We start from the raw sequence: 27,364 nt of genomic DNA on the forward strand, positions 1-27,364 counted from the left end.
TATAAAGTTGATCGGCCACAGCATGAAGTTATGGGAAAGAGTAGTGGAGGCTACGTTGGGAGGAGAGGTGATGTTCAGTGAGCAGCGGTGGGGTTCCATGCCAGGGAGGAGCAATACAGACGCAATGTTTGCTTTGAGAATGTTGATGGAGAAGCACCGAGATGGTCGGAAGGAGTGCGTGGATTTAGAGAAAGCATAGTGTGTGGGTGCAGAGTGAGGAAGTCGGGAGCAGCAAAGAAGTATGTAAGAGTGGTGCATGATATATATAAGGGCGTGTGACAGTGGTGAGCCGTGCGGGTTCAGGGTGGAGGTGGGATAAGGTCAAGGGTCGGCCCTGAGCCCTTTCTTGTTTGCCGTGGTGATGGACGGGTCGACGGACGAGATCAGGCGGGAGTCTCCGTGGACTATGATGTTCGCAGATGACGTTGCGATCTGAAGTGAGACTCGGGAGTAGGTTGAGCAGAGCCTGGAGAGGCGGGAGGCACGCGCTGGAGAGAAGAGGAACGGAAGTCTGCAGGCAGGGTGGAGTGGGGAAGCGAGAGTGAAAGGGAAGGTTTACAAAGCGGTAGTGAGACCAGCTGCGTTGGGGGCGCGGCGCCGATGAAAAAACGGGAGGTGGAGCTGGAGGTGGCAAGGTTGAAGGTGCTAAGTTTTTTGTTGGGTGTGACGTGGATGGACTGGATCAGGAATGAGTATGTGAGAGGGACAGCTCAGGTTAGACGGTTCGAGGACAAAGCCCAGCGAGGCGGGATTGAGATGGTTTGGACACGTAGAGAGGCGAAGCGGGGGGAGCGATGCTGGGTATATCAGGAGAAGGATGCCGAAGGTGGAGCTGCCAGGCAACAGGAAAACAAGAAGAGGGATTATGGATGTGATGGACGGGAAGAGATGGAAATGGATGATCCGCTGTGGCGACCCCTAACGGGAGCAGCCGAATGAAGAGAGAAAGTAGTACCTATAAGGTTTTTGCAATGGCTTTTTGATAGTAACAAAAAAACAAAAAAGGATAGCATTATTTGATATTCATAATATATAATTTTTATATCATTAATATTATTTAAAGAGGATTTCTTTCTTTAAAATGTTTGTTTCTTCCCCGTCACTGGCAATTTTGTTCAAATGCTGCCATCTCGTGGTACAAAACGGAACTACATATAGAATATCACCAAGGGATTAAATGAGCAGAACGATTAAAAATCCATTTAATTAATCCACTAAATAATGGTTCCATGTGTTCTGTTTGCAGTTAGAGGTATAACAAAAAAAAAGAAGACAATTGCAAAGGTGGGATTTGTTCATTTAGGAAAACCTTTAATCTGATGAAAGTATTCCAACTCTCACGTCGCAGCACTTTTTGCGCCGTTTCAATTGCATTACAGCTTAGAATTCCACTTTGTTTCTCTCTTTTAAATAGACATATTCAGTTGAAACTACATTTAAATAACTGTGCTCGCAAACATTAAGACATCCTTGAAAAAAAAAAAAAAAAAAAGGGAAGAAGGAAAAGGAATAAACTAAGAAATGTGATGGCTGCACCTTGGAGTTCGGGGAACATTTGAGCTGAAGAATAAAGCTTCAGTGGGATGTAAAGGGACCGAGCCGCGTGTGAAACTGAACTCTGGAACTCTTAAGAAGAATGCGAGAGAAGAAGAACTGTTCTCAGCGCGCCTACTTTGGAAAACATTTCAACACAAATGGTTGAATGGGTGTAGCTCAGCCTGGAAAACAGCGAATAGTCGTCGAAGTAACGTTTTTTCTTTGAAGGAAAAACTGAAAACGGAACAGGAAACGTATGTGTTGCAGATTTTCCATCTTTTCTGCTGATAATACAAAACGCACACGTCACGTTGTCGGATACCGCTTGCTTCATTTACTTCTGAAAAGCTCTTTTCTTTTCGTTTTTCAGGACGTTTCGTGCGGTCAACAGTAATGGTAAAGGTCTCTTCCTCTTCCCAAAATGACACAGTGCAGGTTTTTAAAATCGACGCACGTCGCAAAGCACACGGCCCATTAAAAAATAAAACCAAAACAAATTGTTTATTTTCCTCCTCCTCTTCGAATTGGACTCGAAATGTCCAAAAACGTCCACGTCGGAAACAAACGGGAGGAGGGGGGGAAGCGGGACGTTCGATGATGCGGGCGGCACATTTGGTTGCGATGCACGTGTAGAAACATTCAACCTTGCAGCTTTTGTAGTTCCGCAGCACGGAAAAAAAAAACAGCTCAAGGTGTGTGTGTGTGTGTGTGTGTGTGTGTGTGTGTGTGTGTGTGTTTTGTCTGGGCATTAGGGGTTTCTCCTCGTTGTGTTGATTGTTTTCTGTCTTCCTGAAGGGAGCCGCTGGTCCAGCCGACGCGGGACGTCCAACATTTAGATGACACCAGAACGGAGCGGGTGGAGGAAAGCAAGTGTGTCTTGCGGGCGGGGGTCGCCCCCCTTTTGAGGAGCACTCTGAAAAGTAGCAGTAACTCTGTGGAAATGAGCCTGTGTGGGGATTCCGGAAAATTACACAATGTGCGGGGAGGATTACGTACAAAAATGGCCGCTGACGGACGGTGGGAAGAAAGGACTGAAGGAAGAAAGGAGGTGTGTGTGTGTGTGTGTGCGCGTGGGGGGGGGGGGGTGTCAGAGGTCACGGCAGCGGTCGCACCAGGTAGAGCTTGTCGCCGTGCTCGCTGGTGAAGATGGGCGCCTTCTTGTAGTGCTCCACCAGCTCGTCCATGGTGGAGAAGCGGCGCTGGCCGATGCACAGCACGCCGTCCAGCATCTGCACCTTGAAATGTTTGTTCTTACCGGCGGCCTTGAGGGAGACGGAGAAGTCGCTGGGCTGGAGAGAGAGAGAGAGAGAAAGAACGAGAGAGAGAGAGAGAGTGTGGACTGGGTTGTTGTGTAAATTGCAAACTAAACGTATTAATTTGTAATTTATTCTTTGTGAAAAGAATAGGATTTCTTATTTTCTAAGAAAAAAAAAAATACAATCATTTTGCATACACGTACGGAAAATATAACAACACCAAGCTGCACATCTAGTGTATTTCCATGAGGTTAAAACAAAAACATTAGAAAATGGGTATACATGCAATAACAAAAAATGGAGATTGACCAAAAAAACAAAAACAAAAAAAAAAAAACCCCGCCTCACTGACTCCTAAAATGAAGACGTTTAATCTGTCAATGCATGTTCCAGGAGAGGAACGTCTTTGACTTCACAATAAGAGTGAAAGCGCTTTAGGTGTGTTTTCAGTCTGTGTCCAGCAGGGGGCGACGTGGTTACGTCACGTGTGCATGTTGCAATGTTTAAAAGATGTTTCAGCTATTTATGTCCAGATTATTCATTATCAAACCTCAACATTAACCATTTGGAAAATACATTATTCATTTTATTATTATTATTAAAAAAAATGTTTTGACATGTGAATGTAATTCTGAATGGCTGCTCGAACAACATTTCCCCTGGGGAGATAAGTTAAGGGTAATTTAATATAATACGTTTTTATTTTTATCTTTATTTTAGTTCTCGAGAGGACGTTCTGATTGAGTATTACGCTCATGTCAGCACATCCCGCGATGCATAAATACAGCTTTAAACTTAATTTACAAGTAGAATCGGTACCACCACAACCTCCTACTGGCGGACACTGGGAGCCACTCACCGATGACTCGCTGTCCCGGACGAGGAAGTCGCCCTCCAGCCCCCGCTCGTTGAGCGCGCACTCCGCCTGGTGCCGCGTCACGTCCCCGTAGTACCAGTCCTTGCCGGCGAAGCGGCCGGTGCGGGCGGGCCCCGTGTAGAGCGACAGGGAGGAGGAGCCTAAGGGGGCCGGGGTGGGGGCGGGGCCATCGCCGAGCACCACCACATAGTTCTTGGGCACCAGGCCCACCAAGCCCCGGGCGTTGCGGCAGCGCCACCACTCGGGGTCGTTCTCGGGCTTGTCCACCACCTCCATCACCTCACCCTTGTCGAAGTTCAGCTCCTCGTCCGTGACGGAGCTGAAGGGGTACAACGTCTGCACCGTGTGGAACACCCTGCCGCCGGCGCCGCAGGATTGGCCGTTCGCCACCACCGTGGCGCCGCCCACCCTCTGGTACCCGCCAGCCGGGCCCCGGGCGGGGTCCACGGAGGCCGCCTCGTCGCCGTTCTCCTCCAGCACGTAGTTGGACGGGAACCAGCCGACGTGGCCGCCCGAGCTGCCGCGCCACCAGCCGTCGCTGCACTTCTCCATGACGACGACCGTGGCCCCCTTAGCCAGCGTCAGCTCGTCCTCGCGCTCGGCCACGTAGGCAAACTTGACCAGCGCAGGGATGCTGAGGTCGTAGATCCGCTCGGCGGCACCACCACCGCCGCCGCCGCCGCCATTGGACGGGTACTCGGCGTCGGTGCTGGGCGTCGGGGAGGCGTCGCGAGCGCTGGTCTTCCGCTTGGTCTTCCCCAGGCCTAGGAGGAAGAGGAGGAGCGAGGGAGAGAAGAGAGGAAGGTTGGTTTAGTGCAAGGCAGAGCGCCTCCGTGACCGAGTTCAAATTGCACGGATAAATTAAAAGTTTTTGATCGGATGTTTTTCTCTGAAAAGTCAGGTTCATCCGATGGCAGACTGGACAGAAAGCGGTGACTTTCAGATAGAGGACCGATACGAACGCTACTGATACAGAGGACACTGGTTCTGAAGAGCTTGTGCGTGGATCATTAACAGTAACCCATTTATTCACTTCTGTGTTGAAGCAGAATCAGAGATATGATGAATGAATGTCTTGTGAATGGTCCAAAGGTAAAACTCGATGCAACTACTTCACAATGCGTCGCTATCTGCTCTCACGGCATCCAAGGTTGAGCGCCCACGCCGACCAAAAAAAAAAAAAGGACGTTTAATTCCGGCTTTCTGCCACGAGGGGAAAAAGGCCCAGACGCCATCGGATCAGATCTAGTGGCTGAGGTGAAGTGCCCTTTCTTCACAATGTTCTTAAAATAAGATGCCAGCGAGATCTGGGTCACACACTGGGCTCCACGACCAAGAGCTTTACTCAGCACGGATGCATAAGTCATGCTCTGAGGACGCTGCGCTCGGCTCCACCCCGGCGGCCAAAATAACTTAGCCGGCTTTCGAGGGGGGAGTGGGGAGGGTCTTGGGGGTCATGACCCTGCTCTAGAGGTGGCAGAGATGTAAACACTCGGCAGAGAGAGAGAGAGAGAGAGAGAGAAAAGCTGGGAGTACGGCTAGGTATCGATTAGCAATGCTAATGCACGCGGTCTCGGCGCGGCGAGAATACTAATTGAATGGTGCGCGACCCCGATACCCGCTAATCCCTTCAAGTGCTCTCTCTGTTCCTGGTGACTGTGCACCGCTAATACTAATTCATCAGCAGGAAGCTGGATACCAGGGTGTGGTGTGGGGGATGGTGGTGGTTGGAGCAGCCACACCTGTCCTGGGTCTAGATAATTGGGGTCCAGGATCAGAGTGGCTGCACACCTGTTGCTCGTCGGTTGGTCTAACGGGCAACAGGTAAAACCCCCATCCCCACACTCACTTGAGGAGAGGAGCCTTGTCATGACACATGTCCATCTGCTCCTGGGCTTATTCCACCTAGCCTACTCTCTACAATAACATTTTTTTTTTTCATCCTCACCGTCTGGGTCTCTGTGCCAGAGGTCCCTGAAAACGCCACTTGTGTGGCGTGTGGCAGGCGACACTGGGTTATGTGGAAATTAGGGGGGTTTCATATTTTGGAGTTTCTCGAATGCTGATAAGGGCTAATAAGAGCTACGTAGAGCATGATGTTCAGCTGCCGGAGGAATGCCGTTGGCGTTCATGCCGTGACCCAACACTACTGCCTGTAACTAATAAGAAAAGAAATTCAGTTAATAACAAACTAGTTAATCAATAACTAACTATGCTAGTGACAGAAAATCAATAGTGTGCCCACGCCACCATAGCATTCACATTACATTCAATTTAAAAGGTGCAACCAGGAATATAGGACATTTTGTGCCAAAAGGTCCGCAGGTACTACACGTTGCCCGATGTGGCGCTCCTCTGCAAACTGTGCAAATGAGTGAATAAAATATACTCTTTTTTTTGTAAATTTGGTTAAATCCTTACAAGTAATAAAACAGATAAAATCAATAACTTGACAGGAATCTCAGATTTGAGTCAGATTGAGTCAATTTGTGATATTTGGCTGAAATAATGGGAAACTTACAACTGGCATTTACGCATGTACATTTTAGGAGCTGTCACAGCAATTTTCGGAATGAACTGTAATTGCTGTAAAAACACATTAATTATAGCGGAAAATGACTTTATTATCAGTAAATGTAGTATGTGTAGCATTTTACATGTCCAATGTGCTTACAACCCAGTCACATGGCAATGAATGATTGGATATTGATTGTGAATGTCAATACGGCATCCACCACAGGCCTGCAGGAGTCACTTTTTTTTTTTTTTTACACCGTTAATAATCCAATATCAATTTATAAATGTAATCCGCGCTAATCACACTGCTCGGCGGGGACATGGTGAAACGTGGATATGAAGCAGGTTCATGGGTCGAAAACGGTTCATCATACACAGAGGAACACTATTACAGTACGGGGACCATCAATGAAGACCCTGTTAATAATAGATATCGAATACGATTATTTTGGCAGATGAGTTTTCCTGTATATGCACTGCCCCGCCTTTCTAAGCAAAATCTGCCTCGTGGAGTCTGCTGGGTTGGTACCACGTTATAAATAATAAACACTTTATTAATATTTCGCTGAAATGGCTGCAGCATAAAGTACATTTAGGTAAATAAACAAGAGTAAAGGACTGAATAAAACCAATTCTTGGCATCGTAGAAGGTTTAGAGCTGGGAGACACTTGGTCTATTGTGCTTTCTGTAGGCCCCAGTGGACCTCTAGTTATTTATAGTTATTTACCCATATCACCCAAAGCATTACTTGTGACTTTACAATTTTTTTTTTTTTATACTTTTCTCGAATAAGTGACTCCAGTGGAACATCCGGAGCAGCGACAGGAGGCGATCGGGTGTCACTGGCCTCGGCAACAGCGGATGGAGGCTCCGGCCTTTCTCTCTGGAAAACATCGACCTTTTGAACTTTTTCCATAACAACCCTCAGTGTGAGAGTTTGTAAAAACAAATTCAAATAAACATCCTCGCCCGAACTGTACGGACAAAGTATGGAAAGCATAAAGTAAGTTATGAGCACAGGGGAAAGTGAAAAACACACAATTATGGAGTAAAATACACACAGAAAAACAAAAGGTGCCAATTTTAAAGCCCGAAATTGTACTTTTGACTGACGCCGTAGGATATCCATTTTGGCTTCCATTCAGAACCTTTTAGAACGGGGGTCCCAAACTCCAGGCCTGGGGGGCCAAATCCGGCCCGCAAGACAATTCAACGTGGCCTGCTACGTGGTGATAATATATTGATAACTCTAGCCCGCAAAGAATTTCTTCCTCATCACAAATGCCTAATTAATCCACACAAATGTACTTCCTGTTTTTCAAATTATGAAACACAATTAATTACAACGTAAAGGAGCTTTTTCTAACAGGATTACGGGGCAATTCTCAAAAAAATTAAAAAATAAATAAATAAATGACCTGGCCGGTGGCCCCCAGGTCATTTGAGTTGAGACCACTGTTTTAGACAAAGCACCATGGAGAACCATTTCTCGAACGTCTGCATTGTGCTTTAGATTAATTGTGTTTAAACAGGTTGATTTATAATATTGGAATGGATGGATCTGCTAGAAGTCACCCAACCCAAGGGGGAATGTCATTGTATTTTCTCAGTGAATGGCATTTACCGTCATCCAAATAAGAATTAAGAGCCTTGAAATATACTCAAAGGAACCGCCTGAGAAGAACCACTTTAAGAACCGCTCTTTTCACATTAGACCACTGATTGTTTGAATTCGGTATAAGGCATATGAAATTTGTTTGATAAATGCATTATTGAAAACCATATATTTACACGTTTTAGATATATCTCGATAAATTAGCCCAATAATTGCATTCATTCATCTCATTCGACTATTTTCTCTTATCGCCAGTAAAACGAACGGTGCATTTGAGGCAGCTGGGAAGATAAAACAGGAGCTAATGGAGCCTCACGCCTACATGAGCTTCCTCGTGTGGCTTAAAGTTTTTTCTGGCAACCCAATTAACCTCCCCCCGCGACCCACCCGTGGGTGGCGACCCACACTTTGGAAAAACACAGCGAGAGAGAAAGTGGCGCTTGAAGGTCGATGAGCTCAGATCGACAGCAACACTAACCTCCACCCCCCCGTCCGCCGCTTGTCCATTATTCCCTCAAGGGTGTCTCCCGGTGCGGGGGAAGAGAGGTTTGTTTTCATTGAAAGGCCGAGAGCGACGCCCCTCAACCTCTCCCCCCGCGTCTCCCGCAACCTCCCCTCTCCCTCAAGCATGAAACAGGGTTGATCTGTAATCATTTTAAAGCTTCGCTGACCTTCCGAGTACAAACTGCAGACCAGTGCTGTGTGTGTGTGTGTGTGTGTGTGTGTGTGTTTTACCATTGACCGAATCAACAATTCTTTGGTTTAGAAGTGCACCAGAAACCTGGGTCCTCATTTACTCCGGTTTGTTTGTGTTGTGTTGTGTGGCCGGTTTCCGAATTTACTATTTTTTGGGGGTAGGAGTGTACCAGAAACACGAGTCCTCACTTCCCAGGTGTATTCAGTCAGTCACTTTGATAGCGGTACAAGGATGTGTGTGTATGTGCATGAAAGGTAGGAAGGTGTGGCGGACAAAGGGGCGTGGTCAAGCACCGGCTGCGGACGACGGCACGGTTCCCTTTCCCACGGCCGCCAAGCTGCCTCGAATCGGCGCAGTTTGTCTGTCTGGAAGAGGGGGTCGGCGCACGTGCTCGTCAGCAGCGGAACGCCATTATTCCTGCGCCCAAGATGATGATTATTATTATTATTTGATTGTTATCATCATCATCGTCATCATTATTATAATATTCATCATTATCATTTGTGATTGATACGTGTGCGACTCCATCCCCCCTCCCTAAACCCTTACCTGTAGGCAGAGACTCCCACAGGTAAGGGTTTAGGGGAGGGAGACGGAGTCTTTCTTTCCGTGGTGCGCCAACATGGCGAGAGTTTTTATTGTAACATCGAACAATAAGATACGCTGGCCACAAGTATCAATCACAAATGATAATGATGAATATTGTAATAATGATAATAATTATAATAATAATAATCATCTCGGGCGCAGGAGGAATAGCGTTCTGCAGCTGGTGCTTGACCACGCCCCTTTGTCCGCCGCTGAAGGTTTGTGTCATAAGATATCTGTGGTTATGTGTTTGTGAGTTATGTCTCTGTGGTTTTGTCTTTCTGTGTGTGTGTGTGTGTGTGTGTGTGTGTGTACTCTTGTATTATATGTCTGCATTATTTTAGGTGACCAACGTAAAACGAACAGCATGTAGTGTGTGTGCGCGCGCGTTTGTGTGTGTGTGTGTGTGTGTGTGTGTGTGTGTGTCACACTCCAAGACCTATTGCGAGGCAGGGAAACATGCAATTTGTTCGGGGAGGCTGCCATGTCTTGAAAGGCTTATAACATATTCATGAATTCGTGTTAGTAATAAAACACAAAATATGCCCTGGGATCAGGAATATGAAATCACGAGGAAAAGAAAGAAAAAAAAAAACAGCCCTTTGGCAGCACAGGGGAATTTTGCGAGCTGTGGAGCGCACACACGCACGCGCACGCACACACACACACACACACACACACACACACACACACACACACACACACACACACACACACACACACACACACACACACACACACACACACACACACACACACACACACACACACACACACAGTTTCAGGTCCGACTGTCAACGTTACAGTAAATGTCCGCTCAGACGTTCTCCATTTTGATGGATGAAAAACAAAATCTCGCTCCCGCCGTTTAATTGGTTTACGCCGGCTTTTGATGGCGCTAAATTTTCATAAAGTAGGGCAACCAATTGAGCAAAATTGCCTCTCAAACTTTGGACGCTTCCCTTCCCACAATGCACTGGGATATCTGGATATCTGCCTCTTTTTGTTGCATTTTGTGCTTGGACAGAAGCGTATTGCTTAACTGAGTGATAGACATCAGTCTTACCCTCTTACCCTAATCTCTCCTTTTCCCCCCATTTTGTATTGATCACTATATGAAATTCATACATAATTCATTAACTGGGCTTATGTGTGTAGCTCGCTGGTTATCAACCTGAGGGGTTTAACATCAGAGGCTGTGTATGACTATGTATGTGTTTTGAATTTGACAGCTTAATTAATACAGTTAAAGATAAGACTTTAATCCATTGCCGGGGGGACACTCAGGTAAATTAGGAATCTGAAAACCAGTCCGTAAAACTCAATACAATGACAAACATTACTTAATGATCAATGAGATAATAATGAATCGGTTATTAAATTATTATTTGTAACTCATTGTTAATTATATTGAAATTGCATTGCATTTTATACCCATTTCTGATCAATAAGTTATTTATCGTAAAATCATTTTGATAGCGCTCAGAAGTTCTGAAAAGGCGTCAGTGTACTCAGCCAAACAGATGCTTCCGAGCAAAGAGACGCCATTTGGCCAAGAGACGGGTGAGACGATGCAGTGTTTAGAGTTTGCCCATGGCCATGAAAACAAAAAACCTGCTCAAAATATCAGCCCGAAGAGGGTCAGAGTTCAACTTTGCCCTCCGGCTCCTTCCCAGGCTGAGCTGTGGAAACGCTTGGTATCCAGCGCACCGACACATTTCCCTCTCTTCCCTCTGTTTGTAGCGCTCTGCCCATTCTGGTTTCACGCACAGCCGCTCCCAACGTGTGGCTGGTTCAAAGTGGCCGCCCGCTGCCGTCTTGGGCGGATTTAAAGTCAAATACAATTACGGCAAGGCCACAGCCATGCCCCCAAGCAAGAGGAGAAGTGGAGCAAAAACCTGTCACCAGAAATCAGCTTCCAACTCTGCGTGCATTTCTGTGTGCGCGTGAGTCGATATCTCCACATCTGCATGGCTTTGTGACCACGACAGGCCTTTAGTGCTGCGATCTTAACAGACCGTGCGAGCGAAGAGGGAACGGGATGCGCTGTGCTCTAAGCCGCTCTCCCACCCAGGGAGGGAGAGAGAGAGAGAGAGAGAGAGATCGATGCTTGAAACCAGCGACCTCAAGTGAGGGACAAGTGAATAAGAAAAAAGACAAACAGATGGAACAGACACTTGGAAAAAAAAACCACTACTTCAAAAAAGCAAATAAAAATTACTTTACTATTGAGAAACTTACCACTCTGCTGCAGCTTCTCACTGTGCTTCAATGTAGTCCAAAGGGGCAAAGACTATATCCTTAAAATAAGTGAAATGTCCTCTTTGAAAATTGGAAATGTGCATTTCAGTCCCGTGAGTCCCTGCAAGCGTAACATGGGCTACAGTAGGGTGCCAGTAGGAAGCGACGCAACGTCCCGTTTCTAGTCTTTTACGTTAGCGCGGATGTGGCCAAAAGAGACGATTTGCAGAGGCGCAATAGAGTCAATAAAACGGTTTGCGACAATTTATTTTTTCGGTCTAACATATGAAGCCTGTCTGACAATACTGTGAATGTCAGGCTTTTGAAAGAGAGATTTATCCTTGTTTTATGGTTTCCAACGTTTGCCCCCACGGAACTGCATTTAAGTACAGAGAGAAGCTGCAGCACAGCGGTAACCAACATTTTAAGGGGTTGAGAGAGGGCGACCTGATCCTTGAAGAAAAAGTCCCCCAAATCTCCCAATTTCAGATTTACAATTACACACATTCACTACATGCTGCTCTGCACAAACGGTCCTTAACCATTGCCTCTGGGGCACACCGCCCTTGCCAAAGGAACCTTTGTGGTGAACTGAAAACACTGAAACAAGTGTGACCAATGAGGAAGCCAATCCATGCTCAAAATATCTGGCTGCTTCTGGGTGGTTTGTCGTCCCTGTTGACAAAAAAAAAACAAAACAAGGATATAACGCAGAGAACATCATCTCACACCCATCAGTTATATTGTTAAACCTGGCTTTGAATGCTCCAAACTTTGCAATCAGGCGATTATGTAAAAACCACGACTCTGTAGTGAGCGGATCAATTCCGGACCAATGGTAGAAACGTCGCAAATAAATAGAATGAATTTTTATGTTTCAATGTTCAATGTCAACGAATGTCTTCAGAAGGAAAAGTGAACAAACTCTTCACACACTCTCACAATCCACCGCATCCTCTGGCCGTTGCGCCCATTTGCCGTGCACCTCGCGCCGGTCACAAGCCCGACTCTGACCGACCGGTAAAACACTGGAACTCACGCTCTCCCCTCCTTCATGCGATCGACTGCATCAACAAGTCATCTCCCCTGACGCACCGGGAGGAAGGCGGCTATATTTAGCCCCCCGCGCAGGAAATGAGGCGAGCTGCTATCGACAGACGAGGGGGGAGCTTTAATGGAGTTGCGTGGAAGGTGGGGAGGGTGTTGGCAGCTGGCGGAGGCAGGGGAGAAGTAACGGCGGCAGTGTGCAGTCCGCTGGTGCGCGCATACATACACATGCGTAAACACGAAACACGCACACACACACACACACACACACACACACACACACACACCCCCAACTTTTACCACTTTGACAGCAGGTTCCTGACGTGAATGCCAATTCAGCTGCGGGTATCAGCCGGCGTAGCCCTCAGAGCCTCCTGGAGAGAAACATCTCTATCTCTCTCTTTCTCTCTCTGTCTCACACAAAGCCGGGGCTGCGACCGCGAACGAGGAGCCCTTATCAGACCGCTCCCGAACAACTAGCCACGAGATGACTAGCGGGAGTCTTGTTTCAAACGCCTCCTCACGTGCCGATTCAGACTCGGGGCTTGTCTCTTGGCTGAAACGACCGTCCGAACGTACTGTGGACAAAGAATAATGCTACAAACAACTTTTGGTGCTGTTGCATTGCAGGAAGTTCATCGACCGTCGCAGGATGTCGACTTACGATGTACAATTCAGAGACAAAACGTCCAAAATGTTTGAGTGAGTATGCGTGAGACCGGGAGGGAGAGCATATTGATATATTTTTATTTTTTGTATTCTGTGGTGCCTGAGGCTAGCTGAACTTAACAACATTACGACACGGTGGTACAACATTCCCATTCCCGTAACAACAACATTCCTCGATACAAGTTTGGTATTCCGGCTGTGAGAATTACAATTAACACATCAGTCAACCTCAGTCTAACTCTCTTCCTACAGCTGCCCGTTTTTTAGAAGAGGGTGGACGAAGGCGATGACCAGCTCCCGGGATGTTTTGGTGAAACCGCGGCGGCTCCCGGTTACCAACAGGGGGAAAAAGTGGAAAGGCATTTGAGCTAAGTAAAAAGGAGAGGATGTGAGGAGAAAGTAGAGGAGTGGCACTAATGGAAGGAGACAAGATGCGGAGGGGGTGAAAAGAGAGAGAACGGGGGTGCGGGGGTGTGAGAAAGAGCGAGAGAGGGAGAAGATTGCTTATCCAGATCACCTCCAACCTTGTCCATCGCTCCCCTTTGACCTGTCAAAACAAGACCCGGTCGGGCTCGTCTGAATGGAAATTACCCCCCAACACACTGCCCTAGTATAGCTCCGAGCTACAGCAGCAGCTAGCGTCAGAGCTGCTGGGCGTCCTCAAGCGTGAAGGCCCCTGACGGCGGAGGTGAGATGGGAAGGCAAAAGTCCTGTGTCGCTCAATAAGAGAGGAGAGCGCAGCGCTAAAAGTGTTAGGAGCGGGGGTAAGGCGAGGCGTGACAGGGCAGCATCTCCATTGCGCGGCTCAAGGGGTGGGGTGCGGCACTCGCAACGCGCAGGGTCAGGGTTTCTGCTCATTTCTTAAATTGAAGTGTTGGGATTGTCCGTTTCGGCAACGATCGCAATCGATTTGGCAGCTGAACAATGCAAAGGGGATGAATTGCATGACTTATGTTGAATGTTGCGATACTCAGGCTCAGACTTGCGATATCGCAGGGGATTGTGGGAAGGGAAGCATTATAAGTCTTCGCACGCGGCACCGTGCCAACTTGCGTGAGGTCGAGCTGTGATCTACTTTATGCCAACGTTGGAGTGTCCAGGTCCAGGTGTCGTACGTTTTGTGTGAGATGACGTGGACATTGACAGTAAGCGCTATGGGGTTCGACCCTATGTGACCTAATGAGTGAGCGTAGTACTGAAGACTTGAGGGTTAGTTGTGTTCCCTGCGATTACATTGGTCACAGCTCATTCAAGTTCCAACGAAGTGTGTTTGTTAAAATCACCAACAAAAATTGAGGAACCTCAAAATCTGAAGAGCTACCGGTGTCCTAAGTTCGACCTATGAGGGATGCACTGCTACCATTAGGGTTAGGGTTACAGTACTCACTCTCTCACCAGATTCATGGCAGTTATTGATTTTTTTTTGACACCCTTCTTTGAACAGGCATGGTTAAAACATGAAATGGGAACTCAACGCAGCTACATCATGGTAAATTGGTCTTGGGTTTTGGCACAGTACTGGATCCGAACACCCACAGCATGCCAACATAAGCACAGGTGCCAGAACCAGCTTCAAGATTTGGCCCATTTAGCCCATTCAGACTGTGCGACTTATCCCGTGAAAAGGAGATATTAATAAAGCGAAAAGCACCGGATTAAGGCGGGAACGCACAAGAGCGAATGCGTTCAACGGAGGGGAACAGCCTCAATCCCCAGCGCTGTTTGCAGAGCGAGAGATAAGTGAGAAGACGGAAAACAAGGAACTCCCAGCCCGCAACTCCAACTCTCATTGGACCGGTTGATTCGAGAGCAGTCAGTCAGCTAGAGCCAGTCGGCCAATAAAGGGCCAGAGTTCAAATGCTTTTCAATTAAGTTGTCTTGTTTGGAAACGGCTGGCTTTTCTTTGACGCCCTGAGGAAGCCTGGTTGGAAAGCAACAATTAGAACTTCGAGGTCTCTGAGGCAGGCTGCGGTTTTGTACGGCTGGGTGGGCGCGGCTGCAAGTGTGTGTGTGTGTGTGTGTGTGTGTGTGTGTGTGTGTGTGTGTGTGTGTGTGTGTGTGTGTGTGTGTGTGTGTGTACACAGTGATACAACGGATTCAGGAACCATAACCCGGAATTCATTTTTGAGTCTTCACGTTTGTACTGAAAGGATTTGCCGAGCGCATATGCAACCTTTCAGAGCCACCCTGCTTGAAATGAACACAAATCCACACGTTTATAACCAGGGCGCAGTACGACCACCGCTTTTTTACTATTAGACACCGGGAACTGCCCAATACAACCAGAGTGAATCACTCTTGGCCCTCGGGAGCTGAACAGCGCCGCCAAAGAGATTGGAAACAGCAACCATGTGGTGGCTGTCAGGAGGTTTAGTATCTTGCTCAAGTGTATGGAATGACATTACTCACTCATATTCTATTCCTAATATTTGCTTCGTCAAGGGCTGAAGATCTGAACCAGCGACTGTTCATTCCCCCCTTTAGCCATCCAATCCTTGTTTGCAGAGCCGTCACCTCACCCGTTCCGATATCCCAGCACTACATTTTTCTCCGAGCGGTATGCGCTCCGTCACTGTTTTAACAAGGCGCGAGTGAGCTCAACTGTCGGAAAGCACTTTGTCTCCCCGTGACCCGGAGGAGATTATCTCACTGTTCACAGCGCTGCGAACAGAGATAAACGAAGGGTGCTTAGGCCTTACAACCACCGCCTCGACACTCCTGACAACAAAGACAGGGGGCAACATCTGAAAGGTCCCCAGGAAAGAAAAAAAGGAGATCTCATAGCGCCAAACTGAAACAACCCGATAACATATCAATGTCCACAATCTGGAAAAACAAAAAAACTTCATCCGTTGTCCCTCTTCTCACAAACTCCCCCGTCATTGCTCCGCGTGATTTGTGAATCCGTCAAATCCCGTAAGTTTCCCAGTGCTGTACATGCCGCTTTCACGGGCTCTTTAATATCTGGTACATTATTTGCAAAGAATCAGAGATGGTTTATAGAGAAAACCAGGCTTGCTTTGGTTGGCGACAGATTGGCAGTTAGGCGCGGACAGAAATAGAATGACGGATTGACGTTTGAAGGAGGAGACGGATCTGACAGCCGGACAGATGTCGTTTTCTAGTCCGATAGATGAACCGCGGGGGGGGGGGTGCGACGCCGGGAGCGGGAACAAAATGAAGAACAAAGAGGCAAAAGCGAATCTCTGATGACTCTCCCATCTTCTCATCCGAGTTTGTGGAAGTAGGACACTGCCGTTAAACATCGAATGAAGAACGGGAGAAGCGGTCTCTCTGTCTCGGTACAGAGTTTTTTCCCCGACTGCGGTGAGCTCGCCACTCAGCATCGTCGGGCAGTTTGACGGGCTGCCGAGGCAGCGCACGACAATTCAGACAGTCTGAGGTTTATTCACGGCCATTCTTATTCACATTTGAAATAAGGACGACCGGGGGAGAACTGCGGGTAACTGATAAGAGTCAGGGAAGCAGAATTGAAAGCCAAACTATTTTTATGCAAAACAGCTTGAAAGCATTCCGGGATATGCAACGGATCTGAGAGAGCCTTCCTAATGAGTGTTAGCGCCCCATTACTGTGCCGTGTTGATACTGCCTCCTTTCTGAGCCGCCGCCGTAAACAACCAACCTACATTAACTTTTCCCTGCCTCCCTTACGGCGTCGAGGTCTTCTGAAATGTCCTCCCTCCCCATAAGCCACTCTGTACTGTGACAACAAAACGGACTGACGGATGGATGGACGGACGAATGGGTGGACAAATGGATGGATGGACGGACGGAGGAATGGATGGATCGATGGACGAATGGATGGATGGATGGACGGACTAATGGATGGACGGACGGATGAATGGATGGATTGACGGATGGATGGATGGGTGAGTTGATGGATGGACGGAGGAATGGATGGATGGACAGATGGACAAATGGATGGATGAATGGATGGATGGATGGATGGACGGACAGGCGGACAGATGAATGGATGGATGTACGGATGGATGGACAAATGGATGGACGGACGGACGGACGGATGGACAGACGAATGGATGGACAGACAAATGGATGGACAGACGAATGGAGGTACAGCCACTAGGTTCGGAGGGTTATGGGCCTAGTTCATTCAGGCCTATTTGGAGCTTGAAGGACAATGTAGTTGAGGGTGTATTTAACTAGAGTTCGGGACTGAAATGCGTCCAATTCCAACATTGGGGAACCATCTGGAGGGACCAAAATTAAATAGAGAAAATAAAATCAAAATTTTTCTAACACGCAAACCAGACCTTGACAAGCAGATGTGGAAGAGCTTGGCCCAAAAGTGTGATTCGACGTAATTTGGACACCATCCAGCCGCTGTGCGGAAAGAAGCAAAGAGAAAGAGAGAGGGGGAGAGAGAGAGAGAGCGAGAGAGAGAGAGAGAGGCAAAAGGGATGCGGACAGACTCCTTCGGGCACACAGGCACGGAGGATGCAGGACAGCCTTTTTCTTTTGTTTGATTGTTCTGAAGAATGGAGAATTTTCTCCTTTCTTCATAACAATTGAACAAAAAAAAAAGAAAGGCTGCTCTGCATCCTCCCCACGAAATGATAGTGTTCAGGATCGTCTAATGAGTGACCACAGTCACAAGCTCACGGTTGGCTTAGAATGACGACTGACAAGGATCGAGCGCTAATGTCGCGCGCGCGCACGCACACACGCACACACACACACACACACACACACAAACTCTGAGTGATTGCTGAGACAAATTGTTCTCACCCGCAGGAACAAGAAGTATCAAACCCAAACTGAAGCTGTAATCAGAGAGAGCTCTCGTATCGGCGCTCTCCAATTTTGTGATCTGAAAACCGTAAAGCATTTAAAACCAAAGTGGCCCCTACCACCTGGAAGTTATTTATAGCAAACACGTAAAAAATAACAAGAAAGAATATGTCAAATAGAAAAGAAATACAATTAATTTGAGGAGTTAAACAAAAGAAATGAATGAACTCACCTCCAACAGCAGCCGCTAAAAAAATAGAAATAAAAGTGGTTGCCTGTCTAGATTAGTGGTTTGTAGATGCTTGGTTGTATTCACAGTATTGAAGGATACACTGGTATGAATTTAAATAGCAAGAAAATGTAAAATAAATAAGAAAAAAAAAACAAAAAAAAAACATCCTTTGTTAAGAACTAGGAAAAGGGATTAGTGAAAAGATTTGGCCCAAAATCTATACTGTTTGTTAAGAGCGCAAATAAAAACCTATTAGCGGTCAATGGGTGATGTAATACCATGATATACACAGAATATATATATGTATACACACACATATATACTGTATATATAAAGTGTACACACACACACACACACACACTTGAAATTGTGTAATTTACACAATTTGAATTTCAGACCATCCTTCCCAGCCCTAATGGTAGGACTTTCTTATAAAGCACAATTTTAACCTGTGAAATAAATGGAACCAGTACAAATAAATACTGGCTCATTCAAATGCCTTTAATTCATCCGCTGTTCAGTAATGCTATGCAAATGCTTTAGGGTCAGGTCATTGATCTCTCGGAGGAAGGCTAAAATCCATTCAGGAATCGATCGGGCTTTGTGCGGAGAGCAGCCGTAATGGGGCATCGAGTAACCTCATTATCAGTGACCCGCTTTGGATTTCGGGAGTATCTCAAAAAAATAAAAAAGAAATCTCTCTCATCTGGTAAGAAGCATCGAGTTAGTGACGTCGCACGGCGGGGGTCACCCGATGAAGGAAAATATTGAGTATGAGGTGGAGGTGAAGAAGGGGAGCGAAGTGAAGAAGGAGAGGTGCTTAGCGCCTCGTTCCTTCTGCCACTTAGTAGAGAGAGAGAGGGTAATAAAAGCTTAACGGTTACTTTAACCCCTAGTGTACCATAGCATCAAGCTCACTGAATAGACAGCTGGTACAGTTTGTGTCATTATCGTCGTCATGGCGACATACACTTTGATATGTCATAAACACCGATATAGAGTGGTGATTTTTCTTTGATTTTCTTCTATGTTTTTTTTCCCGATACATTTTTTTCTAACCATGAGAAATATCGAGTTCAAGGTCGTACAATGAATAAAAAAAAAAAGAAAGAAAAACTAAAAATAAAACGTCCGCTTAGCTTTTTCCAATAAATCCCTTTCGACAGCGATATAATAATATGACACATTTGCTCCTACCTTTACTCCTTTCGTCTCACTAAGACTACCAAAAACAGTTGCAGATATGGCCGATTTCACGTAAATAAAAGGTGTGGAGTGATACAACACCGCTCTCGCTAAGCACCCCGGCGGAAACCCAGAGACCCGGGTCGGGGATCGGCTCTCTCACCGAGCGTGTCCTTGAGGTTCCGCACCAGCGAGCCTTTCTTCAGGCTGTTCTTGCGCTCCACGTAGTTGGACGGGACGTAGCCCGTCTGGTTGGCGGCGTTCCTGACCCGCCACCACGTCTTGGAGTCGTCCAGCAGCCACAGGCGCTCGCTCTTCCTGATGTCCAGCTCCTGCTCCTGCTGGGCCTGGTAGTCCCACTTGGCGATTACGATGGTCTCCTCCATCATCTTTCATGGAGTCGCCGTCCGCCACACCTGAAACAAAGACGCAAGGCCCGGGTTTACATCTCCATGAAGGTTATTTGGTCTGACTGCCCCCCCCCCCCCCCCCGTAGGTTGATGATGGTGTGCCGGTTCGGTACGAGACCGGGCAACACTGGGTCAAAGAGTCAAAACCCACGACAAAATTGCACATTTCTTCCCCCGTGGACCCAGATAACCTCGAGGGTAAACCAACAAGCGGTTGGTTCACATCTGGTAATCGGGAGATTGCCGGTTTGATCCCCGGCTCCTCCTGGTAGCGTGGCTTAGTGTACTCGGGCAAGACCCTAACTGCTCCCGATGAGCCTTTGCACGGCCGCCTCCATCGGGGTATGAATGAGCTGTAAGTCGCTTTGGACAGAAGCGTCTGCTGAATGACGTCATGTCAATGCCACCAATTGAACCCATCGTCCAAGTTCATTCTTGAACAAAAAATAACTCCAGTCCGGGCTTTTCCAACCAATACCAATCACTTCCGAGTAGCAGTTGAATAAATAGTATTTTCCTCACCAAAAAAATATTCCAAGTAAATTCCCAAACACGGTTTCTTTGAAATTAAGTATATTCGGAAAATGGGCACTAAAGGCATTAAAATATGGTACGGTACAAAAGCACGCAACATATACATTTACAGCACAAATATCTTATTATATATAATAATAACATTTCAAAGTTCCACAGACAAAGAGGAGAGTAGGAGTTACACTAGATGTGAAGAAGGAATCAGACAAACTACCACCCCGGACACCGGTGTCAGTGCGCTCAGTGTAAGTGTTTGTTAAAAAGAGGAATTGATCCGTAAAATGAAAGATGAACTCTGCCGTGGGTTGAACCGTCCGTGTGACGCCTTGACCAACCAGCGCAGAATTCCACGGACATATCAACTTAAAATTGCAATGGTTTCCTGTTTGTTTCCTGTTCCCCACACGTCTTCTTGCTCCAAAGGTTCTGTTTCGATAGTTTCTATTGACTATAGCAGGCAGGCAGGCACACACAGCCATATAAAAAGATACACAAACACAGGCGTACAAAAGGCTCACAAAAACACACAACACAGTTGGATGCACAAACAGGAACACACACACACACACACACACACACACACACACACACACACACACACACACACACACACACACACACACACACACACACACACACACACACACACACACACACGATAGCAGCAAAGTCAAGGCTGGGTCACCACAAAAATTGGCACGCAAGGACACACATATTTCGACAAACAGGCAGAGAGACACAGGGGATCCTCGTGCTTGGCTCTGAGCATTGTACATGTGTGTGTTTCGTATGAATGTGTGTGTGTGTGTGTGTGTGTGTGTGTGTGTGCTTGGTTTGTGCCTGGGAATTGAATGTCTGAATACTGTCAAACATCTGGCAGCGGCTGCCTGGTTCCTGAAGCAGACTGTACCTTGGGGGGGCCACAACGTGTGTGTGTGTGTGTGTGTGTGTGTGTGTGTGTGTGTGTGTGTGTGTGTGTGTGTGTGTGTGTGTGTGTGTGTGTGTGTGTGTGTGTGTGTGAGTGAGTGTGAATAACCATGCATATAGAACTCCCCTGAGCCACCGTTGAAATAAAATACACAAAATCGAGAACCATAAAAAAAAAAATAATAATAACTCTCCCTCCCTCCCTCCAGAAGACGACATTCAACTTCCCACAATGCTTTGCAGGATACTGGCCATGGCTTTAACACTCAATCATCTTTTCACAGTATAACTCGTGTTTTTTTTGAAAATGGAATTCAAGAACCGGAAATGGACCGGGAATAGTACAACCTTTTGGGGGATAATAGATGAAAGAAAAATGAATACGTCAAATACTTTAACGGGGTAGCACATCTCTACCTCTCTCCCAGTCGGAAAAGAATGTCGAAACAACTGTTTATGCACACAATAATGTGAGACACGTTTTAAGGCAAATATTACCAAAAAAAGACTTTTTTCCTGTCTCCGTGAAAGTACTCCAGTGGAGTCACGTAGATTCCGAGATGACATCTGAATTTACCCATCAACCCAAACCAGGTTTCTTTTCCTTTTCCTGCTATGTCGCTTGAAAAAAACCTATGTCTGTTATCGATTATAAAAAATGTAACTTAAAAAACGATGGCTCTCTGTTATATTTATAGGATCAATTTGCTTAATGGTCCTGATGCACCTGACAGGAGACTTGAGTAAATATTGCACAAAGACTGCAGTGAAATGGTGAGAAAATGTTTGCAAACATATTATCACACATTATCATTATTATTTTTTACATTCCCTCCTTTTACCCCACTCTCCGTCCAGACCTCTACCCTTTCTCACCTCCACCCGTGGTGGGTGCAGCCCCAGGGCTCACGTTTCAGTGCATGGAGCCTTCTTCCAGGCTGGAGAGCGGCCTAAATACTGGATACTCGTTCTCAGACGACGACTTATCTTAAGCGGGACTTCCACTGAAGGACTTTGGCGAGAATTTTCGAGTCCCAGACAAATTTTTCGAGATCTCAAGAAAATCAAAAGGAAATCTCTCCAGAATCCAGAATTAAAAAAAATGCCTTTCTGAGACGTTGTGTCAATTCAGATGAATTAGTTCCGGACCAGGAAGTCCTGGACTAAGGTGATGGAGGACTAGTCAGCTCCTTCTGTCTGGTCTTGGTGCTGGTCTTAGTCCAGATCAACCTGCTCCACCTGGAGGCCACGCCCATTCATCCAAATATAAACCTGCCTCTGCCCGGCTTTCATTTAAGATTTAGACCTAGATTATCTCTGAGCTTCCTTCTGGTTATCAGACGTTTTTAAACCCTAAACTAGGGCAAGTCTGAGACTATTTAAGACCGAGACTGAAAAACACCTTTTCAGTAAGTCCAAATCAAAAGTGTGATTTTAGTCGAAGATTAGGCCTAATCTGTGTCCCCAAAAGCGTCTCATAGTGTGTTCATTCCAATAGAAAAAACACATCAGCACCGTATTACACAACACATTAGTAAAGATAACACTTCTAAATGAACACTTATACTAATTTCAGGTTAAAAAGTTGATTCTGGAAAATTCCATTACATGGCCTACATTGGGCTTACGACATCTAAAGCCTTTAGATGTCTGACTCTAGGATTTTAGGAATCTCTAGAAATCTTTCAGCACATCCTTGCATAGCTGGCGGGGGTCTTGCTGAATCACCCACGGAGAATCCCCCACAGAACCCAAACCCGGAGGCTGAAAGAAGAAGAGAAGAAGAAGAAAATTGTTTTTTTGGGGCGAGGTTCAGTCTCTCGGGGTCCCTCGGAGAACACGAGTGCATCTCTGTTTTCCGCCATCCCGCCTGCAGACAGAGACCCAGACAGAGAGACAGACAGACAGACAGACAGACCCACAAACCGACCGACAGACAGGTAGGGGAGGGGAGGAGGAGCGGTGGGGCTGGGTGGGTGGAGGAACTTCACCCGGGGGGGAGGCAAAGACCCAGAACCGATTACTCCGACAAGCGTTCATTTCATCTCTTTGCCCTACCTCTAGACTCCCTTTTTTTTTTTTTTTAACGCTCTCTATGAACGTGGAGGATAATTGTCTCTTCGTCAAAACCCATCGCAAGTTTCTAAATGCGTTCCTGCGAGGCACGCTTACCTGTTTCAACCCAATTACTGTTAAAGCACAAAACGGCTTCAGTTAAAGTGCACTGCGGTATTATTTTTATTTTTTCTCTGGACCATTTCTGTTCGATTTCGATTTGACTCCACGCCCACCAGGAAGCTGTGCGCGGGGCGTTCGCTTCACGTGCGTACGGAAAGGGTCTCCCGGTCACCGCGCGAACAGGAATTTTGTACTTGTTTTTGGGATTCTCGGCGTGGGAAATACAAAGTGTAGCGTGTGGCCGCGTGAACGGGTTCACGTGCGTGAGTCTCAACTGTCGAAGCGTGAGATTTTCCAGCTCTGTATGACAATTATTTAAAAAAAAACGTTTTTATAATATACTATAATTTTAGCAACGCAAGTCATAACCTGGAGCCGCAACTTCATCAACAGACCACGTGCGCCACCGCGTCCAAATCCTCCATCTGCACCAGACAGCATGCACCAAGCACCAAACAGCATGCATTTCATTTATACTGTATATAGAAAAAACAACTTTTATAATCCACAGTTTTTATTCAAGCCATTTAAGTGCGATATTCTCCACAGAAAGGCATCTACCGGGTCGGTAAAACTCTGCAGCCGCCCACAGCAGACATGCGCAGCAGAGCAATGGATGGCGTTTCACTATCCTACCATTAGTAGATTAAAAATTTGGACACGCCGTGAAGAAGATCTAAACAACGCGTGGTCCCGCACGGACAGACGGTACTCTGAAAATATCGCACACGGCGGCGAGTATCATGATATTTGATATTATCAAATATCAGCCCGCGCCTATCGGTGATCACGTCGATTAACTCCAAGGCCCTATAAAAAGGGGGTTTTCGGTTCAGCGCCCAGAACCCTGAAAAATAATATGCCAACTAGGTTCCGGGCTTCATCGGGAAACGATAGAGGATAGAGAGGTGGATTAAAAGAAAAAAAAGAGTAAAAGGAAAAGATGGATTAAAATAATACGATCAGCCCGTTTTGGTTGCGATTCAATCCCCTCTGGTCGCGGGGGCCGTGATCTGGAAAACATCTACCGCCGGCATGTGACGGTCAACTTGGTGGTCGCATTTTAATTCGGACAAGCGAGCGCCGCGTCCGGGTCTGAAAACACAGACTTAGGTACTGAAACAGTGGAGTCTGGTTTAAATACAATAATAAATCACAATTAAATCAATATCAGCTCTGAGTACTTCTGAAATAGAAAGAGAGCGAGAGAGAGAGCGAGCGAGCGAGAGAGAGAGAGAGCGAGAGAGAGCGAGCGAGAGAGAGAGAGCAAAAGAGACATCAAAAGAGAGAGAGAAAGAATGAGAGCAAGAGAGAGAGCGAGAAAGAGAGAGAGAGAGAGAGAGAGCGAGAGAGAGAGCAGACACGCTTCAATCACCCCAGATGAGGCAGGTGCACTGAGGTGTGTTGCTGTTAGACAGTCGGTTAGACAGACAAACTGTCGGAAAACTTCATTAAATTTTTCCTTCATATTCCTAAAGGTGCCTTTAAAAGCGGAATACTTGTGCTGCAAACTCATATTCCCAAACAACTGAGACGCTACGGATTGAACGCCCTGTGCACACTGCATAAGGGTATTTTTAAAAAGCGTAGTATTGCATTTGACTGGAAACAAAGCTTTTGGGAAAACGCCTCCCGGGGTGGAGATTTTTCCCAACTCTGTTTTCTGTGTATTCGCGCGGAGGAGGTAAAACGGAGCTTTCTATCCGTATAAAAAAGCATCACAAATGCATTTGATCACATTAATTACTGACAACAACACTCAGGCATGAAAGTGCCGATCTCCTAAGTCACTTTAACGGTAAAAATAAAGCGCCGAACGCGGAGGGCAGACGGAATTTATTGAGGGATGACTTTGGATCGTTTTGACAAGAAGCGCAGGTTCTTACAGCTTCACGCATCCAGACCCGGGGGAAAAAAAAAAAACAAGTTGCATTTTCAACCTTCGTCATCATGGTGGCGCGATTTATTCTTACGTTTGGGTACGCAATGAAACGCAAAACTTCCACTGTGCCCGGTCGTACATGCTCATCAATCACGGGCAATGTGGATATTATGATCAAGCAGGCGGAGGCATTAGACACAGAACAGTTAGAACAGTCAAAACATTGCTTTACTTTACTGTAATCCAGCCTGAAAGACAGCATTTGACTACATCACGATATTACGACAACCAAAACCCCAGACAACACCTCATTATTATAACGATATATCAATCATATTCATAAACATACCAGTGCGATTCCAAAAAGTGAGAGATAACAACGTGCTCGGCATCGAAAAAAACAAAGACTTTGCCTTTCGGGTACCAAGGGGATAAGAAAGCCCTGATGCTTAGTTCCTGGGGTGGAAGTAGTGGAGGGAGGGGTGCAGCATCTGCGCCATGTGGCCTCCTGCTACACAGGGTTTCAGTTTACGGTTTGTACTCCCCTCTCTGACCAAAGAGAGACATGCACGGGTGGCTCCCGTGACCCCATCGCTGGGAAACTCTTGACTCTTGAGAAGAGAGAGAGAGAGAGAGGGAGGAAGACGGAGAGAGAGAGAGAGGGGTGAAGCCAAGTAGAAGAGGAGCGGGGGTCGGGGAGAAAGGGAATGGGAGAGAAAAGTGGAGATGAGAGGGGAGGGGTGAAGATGTGAGAAGAGAGGAGAGGAGAGGCGACTCTGGGGAGAACGACAGGAAGTGACAGCGGACGGAGGAAAGCGGTGGTGGTGGCAATGGGGGTGGGGGATCAAACGCAAAGGAAGCGGAAGGCCGAGTGGGAGCAGTGACCCCCGGGGGGCGGCCGGCGTGGGAGCTGTCAAAACGAGCGTGGCCCCTTTGGCCGTTCTCAAGCTGTCAGGGCGATGGAAGCTTTTCTCAACCTTTTGTTTATAAAAGGGGGAAGGTCGTGGCCCGTGCGCTCACACCAGCCCTGCTTGTCACGCACGCATCGCGTGTGTACACGTGCGCGCGCGCCATGGAAAGACCCTGGTTGGACTGGACTGAGCCTTAGAGTGTGTGTGTGTGTTAGAGCCCGCACACACACACACACACACACACACACACACACACACACACACACACACACACACACACACACACACACACACACACACACACACACACACACACACACACACACACACAGGCTCAGTCCAGTCCAACCAGGGTCTTCCCATGGCTTTCCCATCCAACGCCCTCTAGAAGAACGCTCAGGATGTGGCTGAAAGACAGCTTGTGCACAGCGACACCGCCACAGCTTTATCAGAACGGAGGATACTGTGGTAAGAGAGCAACCGGCCGTCCCTGATGCCGTCGTACTGGACGGCCCAGCGCCGCGGACCGTCGCTCACGAAAGAAGATTTCCTCCATTACGAACAATCCCTTTGTCTGGCACGGCCTGAAGACGGCCAAAGCAGCCCTTCAATACAATCTTTCCCCCGCATTATCTTATCTTATCATTAGCCAATTTACACTCTCCCAGAATCTCTGAATAAGTATGTATTTTTAACTATGTATTGCCTCAATACATTATCAAATTAAAAGCAATCTGCAGCAGTCACATTTTCTACTACCCACCTACTGCGACACACTTGTCACATTACGATTTCATGTCTTTCCAATATTGGGAACGTAGGGTAGTAAACGTGGAAATTCATTACACAGACGGCGAAGCAGACAAACGCACCGAATCCTTTTTATGGAGCGACGATGATCTAAGCGCTGCTCTTTTTTATGTAAGAGTACGTGTCGTTTATGCCATTTCTGTTGGAACGCCAACTATTTACACTTGGAACAAATCTCTTGACACATGCGCAGGAGCGGAGACGGCTTGACATTTAGAGCGAGCGGCGCCCGCGGGCAAATGACCAACAGCTGACGAAACACGGTCGCTGAATTATTCCACGCGGAGGGATCCATAACTTTAACAGTCTATGACTTATGACGGCAAATGGAGGCGATTGCGTGGGCTTTACGCGGCTTTTAAGAGGGGCAAAGAAAGCACGAGGCGGATTCAATTACGGAAATTACCTGACGGAGAGCGAGAGAGAGGGAGAGAGAGAGAGGCGACTGTGAGATGGGCGAAGGGAAGTGTTAGGGAGTGAA

General features: G+C 46.9%; 1 protein-coding gene across 1 annotated transcript; it reads right to left on the reverse strand.

Moving 5' to 3' along the window:
* Positions 1-1,366: 1,366 nt before the first annotated feature.
* On the reverse strand, positions 1,367-25,581 carry LOC307245783 (cytoplasmic protein NCK2-like). The gene is made up of 4 exons (XM_080021458.1): positions 25,512-25,581; positions 19,395-19,647; positions 3,652-4,433; positions 1,367-2,825 (listed from the first exon to the last, which is right to left on the reverse strand). The coding sequence occupies exons 2-4, from the start codon at positions 19,618-19,620 to the stop codon at positions 2,631-2,633; spliced, it is 1,203 nt and encodes a 400-aa protein (XP_079877584.1). The 5' UTR covers positions 19,621-19,647; positions 25,512-25,581; the 3' UTR covers positions 1,367-2,630.
* Between the last annotated feature and the right edge of the window lie 1,783 nt (positions 25,582-27,364).

Source organism: Zeus faber (genome assembly GCF_960531495.2).
Source record: "Zeus faber genome assembly, chromosome: 2".
NCBI classification, from domain to species: Eukaryota; Metazoa; Chordata; class Actinopteri; order Zeiformes; family Zeidae; genus Zeus; species Zeus faber.

Excerpts from the sequence above, each read along its gene's own strand:
- LOC307245783 (XM_080021458.1), bottom strand. The coding sequence starts at position 19,620 with ATGATGGAGGAGACCATCGTAATCGCCAAGTGGGACTACCAGGCCCAG. Across the intron at positions 4,434-19,394 it reads GAACCTCAAGGACACGCTCG|GCCTGGGGAAGACCAAGCGG; the intron begins GTGAGAGAGCCG and ends TCTTCCTCCTAG. Across the intron at positions 2,826-3,651 it reads TCCGGGACAGCGAGTCATCG|CCCAGCGACTTCTCCGTCTC; the intron begins GTGAGTGGCTCC and ends CTCTCTCTCCAG.